We start from the raw sequence: 12,506 nt of genomic DNA on the forward strand, positions 1-12,506 counted from the left end.
TGGTTTTTGTGATCTTGATTTTACCACACTTCATTAACTGAGATTAAAATGAGTTTTTCTTTGAAAAGCTGTAGGATGACGATACTTCTCGTCCTTCTTCTCGCCCCGGAAGTATGTGTAGAAATAGTAGAAAAGAATGCTTTGGCCTCCATAATTTTCAGTGACTAAAGCCAAAAATGAAATCCAGAATGTTCTCCTTGTAGAACATTTTCTAAGACCCTGGAATCTTGCTAAGTGAAGAGATAGAAGGGCATCGTCCCCGAAGAGGAATTTGCACAGACCGGCAATTCTTCTAAGTTTTAAGTAACCAGTCCCTTGACCTTGATGATACACATGTAGAGACTTTCAAGAGTGGGAGCAAGGAAAGGAGGAGAAAGGCAACTTTGATGATTACATAAAATCCTGATGCGTGTAGAATGTTCTCAGTATGTGCAATATTCAAGGTGCCAGACAATGACAAAGATATGACTCTTTTCGTCTTTGAGAATAAAGACCAGAAGGATAGCCACAGTAATGGCGGCAGCTCTCTCCTCCAGCTCTGAAAGTTCCTGGCTGTCTTCCGTCTTGACCCCCCACTTGCTCCAGTGGTGAGTTACAGTAGTTAGAAAATAGGCAGAGATCTGCCACCTACCTAGTGCGTGCAGATTTCTGTACTGCCCTGTGGCTCTGTACTTGAGAAGGTTATCCTCTTTGGAAGACAGCCAAGAATACATCTACAGAGTTGAAAGAGAACCCCTGGCCCAGATAACAATCTTCTCTGTAGCATTTTTTGAAACATCGTCTTCAGCCTAGGCAACGGTTTTCCTGAGAGCCTGTGATGGTACTTTTAAAGACAGCCCGTTCCACTCTATTTCACTTATCTTTTAAGGGATGAAAACAATTAAATCCTTTAAATAGTGTGTTAATACTGACTAGACAATGACTTTTTATTTTCTTTATATCCTCTTTCTATGCTTCCACGATTATTTCGTTTTTCATTACTTGATAAGTTTCTAAACTCCTTGATGATATTTGAGAAGCACCCTACAGAGAAAACAGAAATAAGCAAGCAAATTAGGTTGCATGGCAGAGAGGAATGGGCAGTTCATGAAATCACCAAATGTTGTATCCTAGGTGATAAAATGGCATTATGCTGGTGCAAAAAATAAGATCCTCATGTCACTGTAGGACAAAAGCAATTCATGCAGCTAAAAGACTGTCTATTTCACATCATCTCCAAAGTAGGCTTTGATCTGGACAGTTACTAAGAAGGTTTAGCTGCTCAGAGACTTGCAGTCGTTAAATACATAATGATTTTTCAATATTTACAGTCTTTTTCAAGGGCAAACGCGACCCGTTAAAGCACGAAGATCGTGCTTCACCGATTCATATATTTGTATAACAGAGAATGGTTGCTCTATTCTGTTTCAGCTTGATGCCTTGCCTTATGCTGATCCCAGGACCCCAGGACCATGACCTGAGCCCAGGGCAAATACCTAATCTACTGAGTCACCCAGGCGCCCTCTTGAACAGTCTTCTATCCAATTATATGTAAAGAAGTTAAACATAATGAAAAATTCATGTCTTCTTAGTGAAGCTGGATGTAAACAGGAGTCTGTCTGATCCAGTTTGGAGAACATTCTTACCTTGAGGAATGTGCATGCATCATGGGTTGACCTTATAGCCTGAGCTGCCTGTTCAGGTCCAGCTCATGCCTGTTGTCTCATGTCATTATTAATAGTGTCCCTTCATTCTCAAATATTCTTTTTTTTTTTTTGAGTTTTTGTATTTGAGTTTATTCCTCATTTAAATTTTAAAACACTACTAGAGTTTAATATTAAAACAAAAACAAGAGCGAGTAGTAAGCTATGATTATAGTCCTTCACTCATTCACTACTGCACAAAAAGTGCCAGCAGTGTTATTCACTGGCCCCATTAAGAGGTCTGACACTGAACACCACCCCTGGGATGATGTTCATCATCCTCACGTGCTTCCCCATTGTAATGACGCCCTCTTTTCCGATTTGGAAAGTCCACCAGTTCTACCTGGTCCGTTTCATCAGTCTCTTCTACTTCCTTCCTCTCAGGCAGGAGTTTTTCCAGCCAAGAGAGTTTATCAGGAGAGAGAAAGCCATTCTCAGGGAAGTTTACCTTAAATTCGACGACGAGGTGACCCTTCTTATATGGTCTATGATAAATTGGCGTGCCTTCATTTAGCACACACTTGATATCTCCATGCTTGACAATTTGACCTGGAGGAGAGGTGATGACAATGGTTCGGTTGTCAAGAGTAGATATTTGCCTTTTGAAAACCACACAGTGCTTCAACCAGCTGCATGTCCACACGCATGAAAAGGTCTTCTCACCAAGTGAAAACAGCATGGTCCTTCTGATCTAAAACAATGATAATATCTCCTGGTTCCAGTCCTGGTTCTTGGTCTCCTTCACCATGGAATGTTATCTCCTGGCCATCTTTCATGCCTTTGTCAATATGAACTTCTAGAATTTTCTTCTCGAACTATCTTCCTTCCCTTGCAGCTTTTACATCTATCTTTAGGACTGATCCGTTCCCCATGGCCCTGGCACTCCATGCACACAGACTGAATTTGCTGAACCATTCCAGGTCCTATCTGATGAATTCTTATTTGCATTCCAGTACCTGGGGAACTGGGACAACATTCAACTCCTCCTTTCTTACCACCTCGGCCTTCACATTTATCGCAAATCACATTCTTTTGCAGAGCTAGTTTTCTTCTTTCACTGTTGTATAAATCTTCTAAGGTTACTGAGAGCTGATGGACAACTTTTTTACCTTTCCTTTCTCTCTGCATTCTTCCTCCTCCTCCAAAAAAACATATCAAAGATGTCCATGGGGGAGCCAAACCACCACTGGCTCCACCTTCTTTAATTGCCTGTTCTCCTCCTTTGTCATACTTTTCTTTGCATCAGAGAGTACTTTGTAAGCTTGAGAAATCTGTTTAAACTTCTCTCCTTCGTTAGGATTCTTATCAGGGTGGTGCTTCAAGGTCAGTTTCCTGGAGGCCTTTTTCAATTCTTCTAGGGTGGCACTGGGTTTGACCCCCAAAATATCATAGTAAGTGGTTTCTTTCTTTTTTTTTTTTTTAAGGTTTTATTTATTCGTTTGACAGAGATCACAAGTAGGCAGAGAAGCAGGCAGAGAGAGAGAGAGGAAGGGAAGCAGACTCCCCGCTGAGCAGAGACACCCCCCCTCCCCACCCCGCCACCGACGCTGCTCGATCCCAGGACCCTGGGATCATGACCTGAGCTGAAGGCAGAGGCTTTAACCCACTGAGCCACCCAGGCACCCCATAGTAAGTGGTTTCTTTCACCATTTTCTACAGCTGGTGAGAGGGCCGAGGTTGATGTGGGGGAGCAGGAAGGAGCATGTTGCTGGGTGCAGCTCAGGTAGCCACCTCTCCTCCGTTCTCAAATATTCTATGGTCTGATCATGATAACCCTAATCATAGGCAAGAGGACGGCTTCAGAATAACAACCAGTGGGTCCCTGTGCTGGAGGTTCCTAACTAGGGGCTGACAAAAGAACAGAATGGCAATGCTCTCCAATACCTCTTTTGCTTTCAGTTTCTCAGATCCTGTAGGGGAGAATATAAAGAGACAAATGTGAAATGAACTTATTCTAAGTAATAATACTGAGGGCCACTGAAAAAACATGATTAACTCTCAAGGCGCCTGGGTGGCCCAGTTGGTTGAGCATTCGACTCTTGGTTTCGGCACAGGTCATGGTCTCAGGGTCATGGGATGGAGCCCTGAGTCAGGCCCCACATCAGCCTGGAGTCTGCTTGAAATTCGCTCCCTCTGTTCCTCTACCCATCTCCACCCACACTCTCTAAAATAAAATAAATAAAATCTTAAAAAAAAAAAATTAACTCTCAATAGTCTGCCCCAATAGGATAATCAGGAATATGTATAACTAACATTTGTCATATTTATTCCGTCATATTAACCTTCTTAATTATACTATTCTTTTAAAATTGGTTTATATTGCCTGGTACATTTTGTCTGAGAATGAAGAGAGGTGGCCTACAATTTGCTACAGATAATCCCACGCCAACAATTAAAATAGCACATGCAAATTCTCCTCAACCCCCAGATTCGTGAAGCTGGGACATACATTAAAGCTCACTTAAGTTCAACTCCCTAATTTTATACATGAGGCCTCAAAGGTCCAGGAAGACTGAGCTATTTTCTCCAAGGTAAATGAACAAATCATCATGATGAGACATAGAATCCACGTTGTTCTGTCACTTCACTGGTGAAATCTGCATGACAGTAATTTTACATAGAAATAGTAATCAAAATGTATTTATAGGCATGCTCTTTTGTAGCGTTGTATTTCCTGAATTAATCAGGAAGCTTATTTCTTAAGTACTATGTGCTGTGGAAGCTTCTATAAATCCATTGTTCATTTTTGCTTTCCTTGTAAACCTGCACTTGTTTTATATGGAAAGAAGAGCTCTGAAGTTGGGAAAGCGGACCAGTGAGATGAAGTGGCTAATGGCGTCTTCTATTTCACATCCTCATTTCTGTTTTGAAAGGTAGTAACTGTAGAGGTAGAGATAGAAATACTAGTTACAATAAAAGCAAATACACATGTGCTGTACATTTCAGAAGCTGCCTAGTGAAATCTGTAATGTTCTAAATTGAAGGGGTGGTAACACAGCACATTAATTTCCCCGAGTTTTTCAGAGTATACATGCTGCTTATCAGGAAGGGTCCTTGCCTTTCTTTCAAAACTAATTTTGAGGGGTGCCTGGGTGGCTCAGTGGGTTAAAGCCTCTGCCTTCAGCTCAGGTCATGATTCCAGGGTCTTGGGATCAAGCCCCGCATCGGGCTCTCCGCTCAGCAGGGAGCCTGCTTCCTCTCTCTCTCTCTGCTTGCTTCTCTGACTACTTGTGATCTCTGTCAAATAAATAAATAAAATCTTTTAAAAACCTAATTTTGATTAGTTTTCCCTATTTAACAACGTATTTTCTTTGTGCGTCAAGCTTAGAATCCCAAAATAAGTTTTAAAAAATAATTTAAAAAATTTTAGCAGTTATGTTGTCAGAAGAAGGGAGCCCAAATTTCTAACCATGAATTTCGCTAACATATCAAAAGCTTTTATGAGGGAATACTGCCTCTTTTAATGAAAGGAAGTCTCTTGGAATCACCAACACTTGGAAACTCATTTTCTTGCGTGCTGGGGAAGGGGTGTGCCATCACAACACCTACCACTAGGGGGCATCCTCCAACACGCCTTAGCTCTTCCCCATAGGAGCATTGGATCTCACCCATGTCAGAACACAGCACCCCCTTTTCTTACAAAGGCCCCTATGTTCTGCAATGAGAATCATTATGTGTGTATCACTCATTATGTATCATACATATCTTATAAAATTAATATAGTGTTGTAATGATAACATAAAAGAAGTAATAAGAAAGTGATTTATAACAAAGTAGTATGTATTTCCACATATAAAACTTAGGTAAAATATAGAAAATATATATAATGAGTAGTCAGATTCTATACATAGAGGTAATTGCTAAAATGCAGACAGGTAGAGGTGTGTTAATGTGATGATTCAGATACTTTGAGGGGTGTTGCCATCGATGACAAAATGACGGAAGGTGAAGAAGTCATTGTAAATCTCCAAATAAATTTAAATCAGTCTTGATTTCTATTGCAGCTGCATTCCTTAAAAAAAAAAAAATCCAGTATGGGGTGCCTGAGTGGCTCTATCCGTTAAGCATCGAACTCTCAATTTTGGCTCAGGTCATGATCTCGAGGTTGTGGGAGAAAGTCCTGCGTCAGGCTCCATGCTGGCTGCTTGAGATTCTCTCTCCCTCTCCTGCTGCCCCTCCCCACCTCTGCTCTCTCTCTCTCTCATTAAAAAAAAAAAAAAGAAAAAATCTAGTATCTCTGAAAACAACCCTAAAAACTCCATTTTATACATAAAAGTATTGTGTTTATGTGTAAAATAGTGTGCTATCAACCAATGTTCATGTCCCTCTCACCTTCAAATTCATGTGCCATCCTAATGCCCAAGGTGATGGTCTCAGGAAATGGGGCTTCTGGAAAGTGATTAGCTCAGCATGGTGGCGGCTTCATGAGTGGAATTAGTGCCATTATAAAGGAGACCGCAGAGGGGTCTGCTATGTGAGAACACCAGACACATATCTGCACGTGAGGACATGAGAAGATGGCAATCTGCAGTCAAGGAGAGAGCTCTCACCTGAGTGTGACCATATGGGAACCCTGAGCTCAGACTTCCAGCCTCCAGAATTGTGAGAAACAAACTTCTATTGTTTAAAAGCCCCCCAAACTGCGGTATTCTGCTATAGCTCCCCAAACGGATCGATAGTTACATTCTAGGCTCAGATAGTGACAGTATTTGGTTTGGTTTGGTTTGGTCTTTAACCCACGGGAATGTTTCAGAAGGGCATTTGGAAGATGGACAGTGTATGGAACAGCTCTTCTCAGGCATATTGCAACACTAGCATTCCAGACACCCTCTCTTAAATTCCACAAGTGCCCCCACAACCCATCTGTCATGCCAGCAAACTTCCAAAATGCCCCTAAAGGTGCTTCCACTCTCATTTGAGAAGGACCGGTCAAGAGCAAAAGGGCCTCCTTTCTACCCTCAGGTATATCTTCCTTTAGCTCTCAGATGAGAGGGAGATTCTCTTCTTTCCCCACATGCCTGGCCCCGAGAGAGCCCTTTGGTGGGACGCTGTCTCCAGCTCAGACTTAGAGTACATCTCTGTCTCTGTCTCTACATGTCTATCATCCAGAATTTCACATACAGCATTGGAAGGAATTTCAAAAAGAAACAGGAGGAGGGCGCCTGGGTGACTCAGTTGTTAAGCATCTGCCTTCAGCTTGGTCATGGTCCCAGGGTGGGGAAACTGAGCCCCCCCACCCCCCTTCCCCGCATCAGGTTCCCTGCTCAGCGGGAAGCCTGCTTCTTCCTCTTGCTTCCACTCCCCCTGCTTGTGTTCCCTCTCTCTCTGTGTCTTTGTCAAATAAATAAATAAAATCTTAAATTAAAAAAAAAAAAAAAAAGGAAACAAAACAGGAAGAAATGCAAAGGAAGAATGTGTGACACCTGGTGCCCTGTTAGAAATACCAATACAGGGTTTCTCAGAGTGTGGTCAGATGGTTACCTGCATCAAAAATATGTATTAAAGGGGCGCCTGGGTGGCTTAGTGGGTTGCAGCCTCTGCCTTCAGCTCAGGTCATGATCCCAGGGTCCTGGGATCGAGCCCCACATCGGACTCTCTGCTTGGCAGGGAGCCTGCTTCCTCCTCTCTCTCTGCTTGCCTCTCTGCCTACTTGTGATCTCTATCAAATAAATAAATAAAACCTAAAAAAAAAAAAGTTAATGTTTAAAAAAAATATATGTATTAAAAATACTGATTCCAGGGCTTCACTTCACACCTTTGAAACCAGATCTCTGGGGCATGTGGCCCCATAGAATCTGCATTTTTACAAGCTCACAGATGCTATGAATGTGCTCTAGCCACAAGAGGCTCTTGAGTCATTACACCATCACCACTATGCAGAGCTGCCGATCTGGCCCTGAGAAGGGGTCCGTGGGTCCTTGTAGGACTGGCCTGCTTCAGCTCCCACATGACATTTGGGCAGTAACCTTGCGGGAGAAGCTGGAAGGCAACCCCACACACCTCCTTGGGTTGGATACATCTGCTTCAACCTCGGGTGGGGGGCCCACTGACTTCTGGTTTCCTTTTTTAACCCCAATTCTCCTCAAACAGACACATACACACACACGTGCGCATACACACATACAGACACACAGCCCCACTCTGTTAAAAATCTCTTCTTCCTACTCTTTTCAAAGAGGATTACTTATTATTATTTAATCGAGGCATGATTTCTTATTCTAAATGCACTTTTGTATTAAAATAAGCAGAAAAAACTGGAAAAGAATGTCTGTAGGTTTGGACAAGGGTTCGAAGGTGCAGAAATCCTATATATAATTCTGCCTGTGTGCACAGAGAGGTAAGGGAAGTGTAGTCCCATGTCATATTTTTTCCACTATGTGTCAAACAAGGTAAACAAAAATCCGTTTCTCTTCATAGAGCTGTATAGACACAGACTAGGTTTTTTAACTTTCACTCCAAGTTGGGTGCGCTCACCTTTCAAAGAGTATTGATTATTCCACTGGTATAAAATAGATGATGGCAATGACGATAGCGATAATTATACCTTATCCAGGGGCACAGAGCATGCTAGTGCTTTAGGCAGGATCAGGACCCGGATTACCAGGAGTGGAAGCCTCAGCTCTTGTCACTCTACCGCATGCTGTCTGACAAGGAATTCATGCATACAGTCCTACCAAATTACCTATTAGTGCATGCAGTTCTCTAGGCCTGTACTTAGGCCTCTGCAAAAGAATGAGAAAATCGGAAATTTGGTATGTAGTGCCAGTGCTTATAATACAGGATTTACAAGGCAGGGGAATGATTGTCAAGTGGGGGAGGGATCAAGAACCAAACAGGGGACAGTGAAGTAACCCAGAGATGTGCAACCATAAGAAGGCGCTAGTACCCTTCATGGAGAGGCAACAGGAGGAGGTGAAGTTACTAGGGGCTTCAGGGCTTCAGCGAAAGCTGGAACCCCAAGAAGCCAGTCCACAAAGGAGACCGGGCCACTTGGAAGAAGCCACTTGAGGCAGAGAAGGTAATAACTCTGGTTTCTCCCTTGCTTTTACGCTCCTTTGCTTTTACACTTTTTTTTTTTTTTTTTTTTTTTTTACAATTTCTACCAGCCAAACCCAATAAACAAGGCCAGGAACCTAAAAAACCAACCCTCATCAGTTGCTCCCCCTCTGTAGGAGCCATCAGGGAAGTGCAAGGACTGGGTCTGAGAGCAGACAGACCCAGACAGGCACACCCACATGGGGTTTTGTTGTTTTCCGGAAAAACACTCCTTAAGCCCACTTTAAATAGCAACCCCTAACACCTTTAGACTAACTTGATGGACCAACAAAAATCTTTTAAAATCACACGTGTCCAATTGAGAGTTGGAGCGCCCTCTAGCTGGCGGCCCGGCCCCACCTCTCCGCCGCTCCCCCACCAGCCCTGGCTGGGCACTGACGTCCTCGTTTTCCTTCTGCTGCCGTGTTGTTGCCTTCCAGTGTTCTTTTTCTTCAAATACTCCATGAAATATGGCTGTGGTCTTATTAGATATTGCGTCAAAGGAGACTCAGTACATATTATATTCTGAGTGTGCTGTTCCACATTCAGAGGAATTGCCAGATAAATGAGTCGTAGAAAACATGAACAGCAGCAGAGAGGATGGGGTCCCAGTGCACTCAGAGCTAGCCATGGCTCAGGATCACTGCCGGCATCTAAGGAGAAGCAGACAGGATGTCTTCTGGGAGTATGCTCTCCTGATTTACAGTGATTTTTAAAAAATCATTTTATCCTGTATTTTTTGAGGGAGGTGGCTCAGTAGGGTAATTTGTGGTTAAGATAATAGACCTTGGAGTCTCCTTTTCCTTGTAGCTTTACAAGTCTGTCCCCTTTTCTCGATCCCTACTACCATAGACCCCTGGCCTGTGCTTGTTGCCACCACTGACTGCTTCCCCTCATGCGTCTCCCTCTCCTCACTGCTGCAGCCACTGGGATCTTTCTAGGCAATACTACCATTCTCCAAAGGCTCCTCCAGCCTTTAGGATAATAGCCACAGGATATTTGGTCGCACACACCCTCCAGGGTTCTGTCACCTACAACCCCTGCTCTGTAAATCCTGGGCACCCAACTACACTCCAGGAAAACACCAGTCTTCCCAGTTGGCGGGCAAATGCTTACCCCAGCAACTCATAATTATTGCCTGTCCCTTTGCCTTCTGGCAAAGCCAAATCTAGAGGACAGGCTGGGCCTTAGTCCTCTGAGTGTTACCCAACATCCAAAACCTGCACCCAGGGATATTTGAAAAATACTCTACAGTTTGCACAGTGGTCCTCACATCTGCCCAACAGTCATCCTTCCAACAGTCACGTAGCAGAATTTTCTAATTATACAGGCAGGCGAACTGAGGCTTGAAAAGGTCATTGGCCCACGTTAGACTCTCAGGTGGCAGAACAGGTACTCACAGCCATGGTTCTCCGAGGGGACAGCACCTAGGACAGAGAATTCTACCGACTGGATGTGATCCCCTCCACCCGCCTGGGCCATGGCCTGCCTAAAGCCGACTTCACCTCCCTGCGCCTGTGTCCTCATCCTTAAAGAAGACAGTAATTCCAATTCAGGCTTGTTACGAGGATTAAATAAAACAATGCCTATGGAGTGTCTCACAGTGCCTGGCTCCCAGCCGGCACTATAAATGTGAGTTCCCTATCTGACCCCAAGCTTGGCGAGCTGCTTCTCCTATTTCTACAGCAGCTCCTCCTTCTCTGAGCTCGGGAGGCCACTGGGGGTGCCAGCTGTGGAGCACCGTGCCCGTTTTGACGTGATAGCTGCATCGGGTACCAGCTAATCCTTAAAGAAGTGTGGGGACTACAGGCACAGCTGTGAGAAGACAGCGGGAAGGGAACTAAGGGGCCCTAGAAGGCAGGGGTTGGATAGAGGGGTTTGTGGGGAGCGCTGGTAGACAACAGGGGGAGAGGGAGCACCCCACTGCACGCGCTACGGAGGGGTCCGCTCGCGTCTCCCGGACCTCCAATATACCGCAAGGAGTCAGGGCCCGCCTCCCTCCCACCCCACTTTACCCCTGCTCACTTCCTCCCCTCCCCAGCTCAAGGCACTGTCCAGAGAGCCACAAAAAGCGAGGAGGGTCCCAGGGCGAAGAAGGGCGGGGGCCGCAGCAGGCGCGCGAGCTTGGGGAGCGCAGGCCCCGCCCCACCTCCGGCGCCGGCTGGCGGGAGGCGGGACATGCGCACGCGGTGGCGGGGCGCAGGGCGCGGGGAGGCGGGGGAGCGCGCGTGCAGTTCTCAGCCGGAGCGGGCGGGCGCTGCGGGAGTAGGGCTGCCGTGGGCGGGGAGCCGGACGCGGGAGCGGGGAGCGCGCCGCCAGCGGGCGAGTGCGGGTGTGCGAGGCCGCGGCGGCAGACCCGAGAGCCCGGAGCGCCGAGTCTAGGTGATGCGAGCCGCGCGGAGCCGCCGCGCTGCTGTGCGGGGTGAACTCGAGCGGCGTTGACCTCAGCGAGGGGAGAGCGGGACGCGGCGGCTGCCAGCCCCGCGGGGATCCTAGGGGCCAGGGGTGCGCGGGGCACGGCGGCGGCGCGGGAGCGCGGGGCGCAGACCGGGCGGGGCTGGGGGACAGTGATGAGCGGGCGCGCGGGGAGGCTGCACGCCGCCGCCGCCGCCGGGAGCATCTGCCGCCGGAGCTGCTTCTCGCGGCCCGGGACCAGCCGGCCATGGAGACGCTGAACGGCCTCGCGGGCGGTGGCGCCCCGGACGCGAAGCCGCTGCCGCCCGGCCAGCACCACCGCCACCACCACCTCCACCGCTGGGCCGAGGCGTAGGCGGCTGCACCGTGCGCCCTCGCCCGCCAGACCCTTCCTCAAGGACCTGCACGGCCGGCCCCCGGCGTCCGGCCCGGCTCCGGCGGCCCCCTCCTCGGCCCGAGCCCCGGCGCCCGGCGCTCCACGCTCGCCCAACCTCGCGGGCAAAGCACCGTCCTCGCCGGGAACCCTGGCCGCGCCCGGCCGCCTCTCTCGGCGCAGCGGAGGCGCCCCTGGAGCGAAGGACAAGCCGCCACCGGGCGCCGGGGCCAGGGCAGCGGGCGGCGCCAAGGCCGCTCCGGGCCTCAGGAGGGCGGCGCGCACGGCGCCCGCGGAGCTGCTGCCCCGGGCAGGGAGGCCGCCGCCGCCGCCCGGGACCGACCCGCTGTCCGCCACTGCCAAGGGCCGGAAAGCCAAACGCGGCCCCGGGGTGCCCCCCGCCCGTGCCACCGGGCCCCCGGCCCCCGCCGCTCCAATCCCCGCCGTGATCCTCGCTGTGACCTCCTCGGCCGGCTCCCCTGCTCCCGGCTCGCGCATCAGCCACACAGACAGCAGCTCCGACCTCTCCGACTGCCCCTCCGAACCCTTGTCGGACGAGCAACGCCTGCTCCCCGCCGCCAGCAGCGACGCCGAGTCTGGCACGGGCTCCAGCGACCGGGAACCGCTGCGAGGAGCCCCCACGACGAGCCCGGCAGCTCGGGGGGCGCCGCCCAGCAGCCCCGAACCCCCTGCTCTCCTCGCCGCGCCTCCCGCCGCCGGCGCCTGCCTCGGGGGTCGGAGCAGCCCTGGCGGGGTCCCGGCGGGGTCCTTGGGAATGGGTGTGGCAGAGGATGCCGGGGGGCGCGCGCCGCTCGAGCGAACGGTCCCCGGGGTGCCCAAGGAGCCCGGTCCGGGCGAGCAGACCCGACTGGTACCGGCGGCGGCGGAGGAGGAGGAGCTGCTGCGGGAGATCGAGGAGCTGCGCTCAGAGAACGACTATCTCAAGGTGAGCAGCCGGCTCGGCCTCAGGTGTCCCGGAGGCGACCCCAAATGGTCTGGGT

The 12,506-nt window shown here is 48.9% G+C and overlaps 1 protein-coding gene and 1 pseudogene across 6 annotated transcripts in view; one reads left to right on the forward strand and one right to left on the reverse strand.

Moving 5' to 3' along the window:
* Positions 1 to 1,849: 1,849 nt before the first annotated feature.
* On the reverse strand, positions 1,850 to 2,654 carry LOC116571580 (annotated as a pseudogene).
* Positions 2,655 to 10,468: 7,814 nt separating this feature from the next.
* Positions 10,469 to 12,506, forward strand: part of MTCL1 (microtubule crosslinking factor 1) — a 125,286-nt gene continuing 123,248 nt past the window's right edge. For 4 of the 6 annotated variants that reach the window (XM_032309567.1, XM_032309569.1, XM_032309568.1 and 1 more), the window contains exon 1: positions 11,407 to 12,451. In XM_032309567.1, coding sequence (XP_032165458.1) covers positions 12,281 to 12,451 — 171 coding nt within the window. In that variant the 5' untranslated portion in view covers positions 11,407 to 12,280. Of the gene's footprint in view, positions 12,452 to 12,506 lie in introns of all 6 variants that reach the window. The other 2 variants (XM_032309566.1, XM_032309565.1) reach the window with 2 other exon arrangements.

The sequence above is a fragment of the Mustela erminea genome, chromosome 13 (genome assembly GCF_009829155.1).
Source record: "Mustela erminea isolate mMusErm1 chromosome 13, mMusErm1.Pri, whole genome shotgun sequence".
Lineage (NCBI taxonomy): Eukaryota > Metazoa > Chordata > Mammalia > Carnivora > Mustelidae > Mustela > Mustela erminea.